The sequence below is a fragment of the Varroa destructor genome, unplaced genomic scaffold (genome assembly GCF_002443255.2).
Source record: "Varroa destructor unplaced genomic scaffold, Vdes_3.0 BEIS01000007.1, whole genome shotgun sequence".
Taxonomy (NCBI): Eukaryota; Metazoa; Arthropoda; class Arachnida; order Mesostigmata; family Varroidae; genus Varroa; species Varroa destructor.
Genome location: NW_019211460.1, coordinates 13646143 through 13654031, shown reverse-complemented (window position 1 = coordinate 13654031; position 7889 = coordinate 13646143). Strand labels below are relative to the sequence as shown.

General features: G+C 40.8%; 1 protein-coding gene across 1 annotated transcript; it reads left to right on the top strand.

Annotated features, from left to right (window-relative positions):
• The first annotated feature begins 1977 nt into the window (after window positions 1–1977).
• RpL3 (ribosomal protein L3) lies at window positions 1978–5284 on the top strand. The gene is made up of 6 exons (XM_022815228.2): window positions 1978–2070; window positions 2602–2794; window positions 3235–3512; window positions 3717–4072; window positions 4473–4689; window positions 4925–5284. Exons 1-6 carry the CDS (start codon window positions 2068–2070, stop codon window positions 5111–5113), a joined length of 1236 nt encoding a protein of 411 aa, XP_022670963.1. The 5' UTR covers window positions 1978–2067; the 3' UTR covers window positions 5114–5284.
• The last annotated feature ends 2605 nt before the right edge of the window (window positions 5285–7889 follow it).

The following is a 7889-nucleotide window of genomic DNA, read 5'->3' as shown; positions in this document are numbered from 1 at the left end:
TCACCGGCACAGTTTGTGCAGCACCATAAAAATTTATGTTGTTGTTATAAGTTAAACGTACCACCATAAGCCACGATTATATGATGCTTTGTAGCTTCTGTTTTTGACATACCTGTCATATGAGTAGGCGCACCTAGTGACTCGTAAACGAATTTATTTTTGTCATTCAGGAATGGTGCGAATTGAGGCTTTAACTATGAAGGAGATCCAAGCTCATAAATGTACGGCCTTATTACTTACAATTACCCAGTTAAAATTATACAATGCTTTTTTGGCTAGATAACATATTTTTCTGACCCCTTGAACGGCCGTTACCGATCGCGATCAAGAAGCATTTATAGTAAAACTATTAAGTAAATCTGCACCCATAGCCTACTCATTACAGTCCACTGTGTTTTGATGCTAGCCAGCATTCGGGAGTTTTTGAATTAGGCAATGAAAGAACCGTTAAAAGCATTTTCAATATTTTTAGAGTTTATTGTAGTCCTCGAAATAATGATTTAATGTTACACTAGACGTTTTCTTTTTATTTCACAGCTTCTCCTTCAATAAAAGCAACAAAAAGTTAATTTGCTATTGTCGTTTGTGCAGCTTAACAATCACGTTTACCGATTAAGTTACTCCTTGTTCATGCCTTTTGCTAAGTAGTCCTATACATAACGAGTCAGTAGACTCGTTATATATAGGACTACTTAGAAGTTACCGACAGGGCGACCGCGGATTTTCCCGACACAAAACGTTCCCTTAGAATAATACGTTCATTTTTCCTGAGATGTTAGTTTGGGAAGAGTTGTGCGGAAGATCGAACCGATGAGGCGAATACTTTTGTCCGAAGGAGACCAACTTTGCTCTTCTTCATTAAACGCACTAGTTTGTTTGGTCTTCAACAAAACCAACTTCTTTTTCATAGCCGACGTTTGAAAATAATATCGCGATATTGTTTACAAACATTAAGGCGATCGCCATCCTAGTTTTAGTACAGTGGTACCACGTTTGCAACGAAACGTATTGACACATGGCGGTCGGTCCAAATCCAGGCATAGACATAGGGTTCGTCTCGTGCTGGGACCCAACCATATGAACCAGTACCTAGGACCTGACTTAAAATTGGAAATATCTAGAACGGCCAGCTACGTTGACGCTGGCGTGTCATCAAATGTACAAATGTAAACATATTTATGTAAAAATTATGCTGTGGGAGTGTGTGCTTAAATAAAAAAAACTGTGTTTAAAGCATATTTTCAATTAGCTTACAGCTACTGAGTAATAGCTGCCCGCTATTCGATGTTATTTTTAAAAACAATTAGTCTTTTCTTTTAACATAGGCAAAATGAAATGTGTCTAATAGTAAAACAAAGGCGGTGCGAAGCCTGCGAATGTCGCTGCAGTTATTGGCTAGTTCTTGACATCTACAATAGCGTGCAGTATTTTCCTCTAAACTAAAAAACTAAAAAAAAAGCTAAAAACGAACGTTCTATTCAATAGTTTTGAAAGAGCTACAGACCTAGCCATGCTCGGAGTGTACGAGGTACCCTTAATGAGTGTCAAAATGTCTTCAAACATTTTGGAACTGGCATTACTTATTTCAAATATCTCTGTGGGCTACCGGCATTCTGAAGAATGATATTATCAGTAATCTTTTTTACAATGACATCATTGTCGTTATTCTATTTTACTGATGTGATAACGGTCTAAAAATTCCTTTGAGTTGTCTTTTGCTTAAATTATGTCTACATTTTGCTTCAAGTATTTTGCAAGAATTTTGAACAAGCTAGTAGAAGCAACGTGATCAGCTCACATGGCTGTACCACAAACGCACCACACGTACCACACTTAGATTAAATTTTTTTAAAGGATTGTATTCGTACTTCATTATATAAAGATATATCTATCATTAGTACTAATTAGCACTAATATGGCAAATATTGATAATAACCGTACAAAGGTAAACCTTGAAATTTGTGGAACGTTTGTGATACTATTAGCGTCCCGGTAGCTCTCCTTCCCTAAGATGTTTAACAAAAGCCGTGGTCGACAAAGCCACAGCCTTTTCGAGCGGAAGGCAGCATGGTATGTGCTTCGTGGTGTGCAGTCTTTGTGAATACTTCTTCATAAAAATAATTTGAATTCTTACTACATCATACATAGTATTGTTGCTTGGGTTCAAAGGCAATAATTGATATTTATTTCCGGCATTATTCCTAGGTTTTAATCGATTTGATTTATAATGTACGGCCAAACCTGGTATGGTCTTACGATATTAATGTTTGCGTTACGCTTGTATAGCAGCTGAATGTACTTCGTGTCGTGAGGTTCAAAAAAATTTAACCGCTGGTGTGTAATTCACGAGTTTCTAAAAGAGGTTTGTAAGATATTGCGTGTTCAATATATCAGACCACGTGGTATCGTACCTGTGCTCTTTACGGCTCGGACTTCTTACGGACGTGAAGAATATTTTTGGTTTGTTGCTCAACTGCAGATAGCCGTGAAGTGGAGCTATTATTTCGGTCTATATGTGAATAACCTGGACATATCTTCAGTAAATGGTTGATTTGTCTGCATAGAACTATTCGGATAACTTTGTTGTGATTTTGATTTCAGTCTCATCGGAAGTTCCACGCGCCCCGTCACGGCTCGACGGGCTTCTTGCCGCGCAAGAGGTGCGCCCGTCACCGTGGAAAGGTCAAGTCCTTTCCTAAAGATGATAAGGCAAAGCCCGTACACCTGACAGCCTTCCTCGGCTTCAAAGCTGGCATGACCCATATTGTGCGTGAGGTCGACAAACCCGGGTCAAGTAAGTACCTCAAATGGGTCCAGACCGATGAGTCTGGTGCATCTCTGTTCGGATCACTCCCCCGGGAGTTGGCCCGCGACATGTGCACTCCCCGTGAGACCTTGTTGGGGACTTGTAGGTGATCGGTTTTTCTAGAACTGGGTGACATTGACACGTAGTAAGTCATGGGTTCCTGCGATTTAGCGATTCGGTTATGCTCGTTGCTTTTCCCTTCCTATATGATTCTGGTAGTGTTACGATTAACTAAACAAGGAGAGGAAATCAGACGTTGCTGTATGGTTTAAATAACTCGCGATGATGATAAACACTAGAGCCTTTTTCACGGATGATGTAAAGTGATTACGAATGATAGGACTGACAAATCGCAAAGTGTTCGCAGATAATTTTTCGTGGGAAGTTTTCGAAAGAAACAGCGGTGCTTCTATTCTGTCAATTAACAGAGGTAAACAAAAAGGAAGTCGTCGAAGCGGTCACCATTATTGAGACACCTCCCATGGTTCTTGTTGGCGTCGTCGGCTATATAGAGACTCCGCGTGGCCTTCGTGCTCTGAAGACAGTGTTTGCCGAGCACCTGTCTGAGGATGCCCGCCGCAGGTTCTACGCTAATTGGTATGCTTCGAAGAAAAAAGCCTTCTCAAAGGCTTCCCTTAGGTGGCAGAGTCCTGATGGTTTGAAATCGATCGACCGTGACTTCAAGAAGATGCAGAAGTATTGCACTGTAAGTAAAGACCAGTAAGCTCTAAAGATAATAATGGTGCTTATAACAGAAATGATGAAAAAAAAACTTCCAAATTCATTCGTGGTTTCCAGCGGATGGGTCAACACCCTATGACGGTTTTTGCGTCTGATCTGTCAGTCGGCAATCCGTGCGTGTATACATTAGGATATTTGAGCTTGGCTTAATTAGCGCTGTTTTATTTAGGTCATCCGTGTGATCGCTCACACCCAGATGTCCCTGCTGAAACGCCGTCAAAAGAAGGCTCACATTATGGAAATCCAGCTCAACGGGGGCACCATTCAACAGAAGCTTCAATGGGCTCGTGAGCATATGGAGAAGGCCGTTCCCATAAAGAATGTGTTCGCTCAGGACGAGATGATTGATGTCATTGGTGTAACCAAAGGTCACGGAGTGAAGGGTGTTACTTCGCGTTGGCACACCAAGAAGCTGCCGAGGAAGACTCACAAGGGTCTCCGTAAGGTGGCCTGTATTGGGGCCTGGCATCCTTCTCGCGTCCAATTTACCGTTGCTCGAGCTGGTCAGAAAGGATATCACCACAGGTGAGCGATGAGATCAATTGCTCATTAAGGACAGTTTCATGTATATACTTGTGGCTTAATACTGGCTGCGATGAAGCGAACTTCAACGCGGTTTGATAAATGGGCCAATATCGAAATGGTTAGTTCTAAAGTTCCGGAGAACGTTATTTAAACTCCGGGGCCATTTCACCTGTCCAACATAGAATTAGTGTACAATCGTAACATAGTATGGTGAGAATTGAGTGGATGTCATTGCATTGTATATGACATGATGGAAAATTGAACCGCAGGTTCTGGCTTAATGCGACCGAAGTCGTTGCAGAAAACTTTGCTGCCTTCCTTCTGACCTTGTATGTTTTATACTATTGTTATTATACTATTGTTTAATTTATACTATTGTTAAATTATTTTTTTCTTTTAGGACTGAGATCAACAAAAAAATATACCGCATTGCTGATGGATTTCACTCAGTCGATGGAAAGCTCGTCTTTAACAATGGATCCACAGAGTATGACCCCACCACAAAGTCGATCAACCCTATGGGCGGATTCAAACATTACGGCGAAGTAAAGCAAGACTTTATCATACTTAAGGGCTGTGTTATGGGTCCTCGTAAGCGTGTAATTACCTTACGAAAGGTGCGTGTTATATCCACGTTTTTTTCAGCCTCGCAGATAAAAGTAATTAAACCTGGTCTTTCATGAGCACAAATACAGGATGAAAACTTAGCAGGCATAGGTCAAATGATCACGATGATTATTGTTGATAGAACTGAATACAAAACAACTAAATACTAGTTATTTCCTCTGTTAGAACAGGATTTCTAGCTTCTATAACTAAAATCTTTTATTGACACTTCGTTTGTCCATTTAGTCGTTGCTCCCTCAAACCAAGCGTGCCGCCACCGAGAAGATAACACTTAAGTTCATCGACACCTCGTCGAAAATGGGCCACGGTCGCTTCCAGACCGCCGAGGAGAAGATCGCCTTCATGGGTCCGCTCAAGAAGGATCGCGTGCGTGCCGAGGAAGCGGCTGTTGCTGCTCTTGCCAGCAAAGCCTAAACTTGTTAACCTGCATTCATCTGGAAACCGAAACTACTGCGCATATTACCGTATATAAGGACGTCCGAATGCTGCTGTTATTACGCTGGTACAGCAGTATATGGGTTTGCAGCTTCACATGCGCGCAAGGATGAACAATAAAGGACAGACCGATCCTAATTCTGAACCCGATTACGAACTTGTTTTCGATTTAGTAGTTAATACTAGCGAATGTACTGGTTATGGTGTAGAGTAAACCAAAGATTTCAAATAACGCTAACGCATCGGTTACAGGCCTACGACCGCTTATGTTGCGGTGTGGGATTATTTTCGATGCAACAGTGACTCTGCACAAAGGAATTACCTTGCTCTTAATTTTTGTAGGGTCAGGTCTAGACAATGTGGTACAAAAATCTCTCACTATTTCATGCAATGCAATCACACTGGGGTGATGTCATCGTCACTGTGTATTGGCCTCTTCGTATCGTTTTGTGGAAATGGCTTTTAACACGCGACTGAACACCGAAACTCTGAAAGAGTTTCGGTGTTCCCATGCACCGTAAAACATGCCTTTCGTTGCTAGACTCTTCGTTGCACGTGGAGGTGAATTTCGGTGGCAGAGCAGATGGCCGAATGGGTACTTGCATCGTGCGCTTTTTATGGAGTGCGGAGCCTGCGAACATTCGTACACCGATGCACTTGCTAGTGAGACCAAATAAAACATCAGTTTGCATTTAGGGTCGAAATAGCGAATCGGGCCCCAATAAACTCAAGACTCGTAGAACGAATTCACGGCATCGCTTCAATCTTAAATGGGCAGACCTCGCAGCCCGTTTAAGTACACAACGGTGCAATAGAAATATGGGGTGCTACTTACTCTGAGATCCGTACAGAGTCTGGGAGTCTTCAATCGCCCCAATATTCATTATACAATTTACAATGTGTCAGTCGTGCAATATCTCATGCGTGGGACGACACCCTTGCGTAAGCCATTATCGTGTTGACTTGGGCTATATTTCGTTCCTAAATCGAATGAACAGTTATCTTGTTCCTAAGTGAGCTTTAACTTGCTGAGGAATAATTCCGCTATTCTACAAACCAAATGGTCTAAGATTTCAGCAGTATTGTACAAACATTACGTCGTACTATCGCAGTTCTTCACAACACATGAAGCTCGAATGGTCACTACTATGGTGTACTTTTCTCGATACACTAATGCCGTGTATTCTAGGATGGCAACGTTATAGTCGGGCAATCACCTATCGTTTATTGCTAAACAATAGTATGGCAGAAGTTAAGTCCTAATCTAGCTCATTTATAGAATGAGAAGTGGGGGATGCGCTCGATTATTCCGGGTTTGAGGTCAGTTTAAGCAAAGAACTTGTACACCAATGCAATACACCAATGCAGAATTATCAACCCATTTAAAAAAAAGGTTTTTGAACAAGTTTTCGAGCGTTGTTTCTTTGTATCACGTTATATAAACCAGTGGGTCATACTACACGCGTACAGTCTCACTTTGCAGCGTTCTGTCAGCTCTTCAAGAAAGCAAAAAAATTGCAGAAAGATTAGTATAAAATTTGACTCTGATCTTTGTAAAGTTTTTAGTTCTTCTGATCTTGATGTTACCACGCAAATTTGTTTAAAAAATTCGAACAAAGAATTAGCGGTTGGCGCGTACAGATAAACAGCTAGTCTTTTTTCTCAGCTAATTTTCTATTATGCATATGGGGCTGCGGAGTTAGGGAGTTACTCTTTTTTGAACGAGTGAGATCTTGTGGATGTGGTAGAACGAATTCGAGCAACATATTAGTTGTGTCTGTGATGAAAATGTGTTGCGTCAAACGGCGTAAGTCGTCCACTGCGCGTCTTCTGTGTCTTAATATCTTTTCTAGAGGAGTTTATAAACGCAGGCATTGTCCTATCCCAATTTGATTGCTTCGCAAATGCTCTAGTACCAACGTGTTGCTATGTTTTTAGCATCAAAACCTCCAGGGTTTTATGATATTGTTGGACTTACAAATAGATAGGAGATAAATGTACCCTGATAATTACTTCAGCAAGTCATTCTCAAGGCACGAATCGCAAAACTATACATTAGTACTAATTACCATACGCTAATGGTGTTGTTGTGGTCGTTAAGCACATTGCGATGGTCACATTCATGAACCAAGCTGAACTGAAAACAGGAGGAGTGCAAGAAAGGCCTCTTTAAGCTTTGTTGTAGAATTGCGTATTTAATGGACTAAACGTCGTGTCTGTTTGTTCATTTTTGTAGCAAACTTAGCCGAAACTTGATACTAAGATATGCGTTCACTGAATGATCATCAACCATAAATTAAGAAATACTTTAGAACACAATGTTTTCTGTTATGGTTACTAAAAGAATCGGGGAAAGATTTTTTGAATGTAAAATAAATTCATAGAAGCATTCCTCTAGCTGTTTTCAGTTGAAGCAATATTGAACTTTCTTATTGCTTACGTGATTCGTCGATCAATTTGAATCATAGATTTTAGGCAATAAGTCCCAAATTGGCCTAACCGTCATATTTCCGTGGTAGTGTATGCGTTTTTCGGTAAATGTCATATTTGTTGAAATTAGTCCGGTATACGGTATATTATTGTCTCCATTTCACCTCTGGCTTCGATGAAGATTCAGGGGCGCCTAGCTTAATGAACAAAATAAGGCACACCCTTGGGGTATTTAGGAGCAGCTTTAGTAACAATTCTATTGTTCTTGATTTTAATTTGAATGTTAGCGTGTGAAATTATGACAGAACTGCAGAAATTTCCGGGG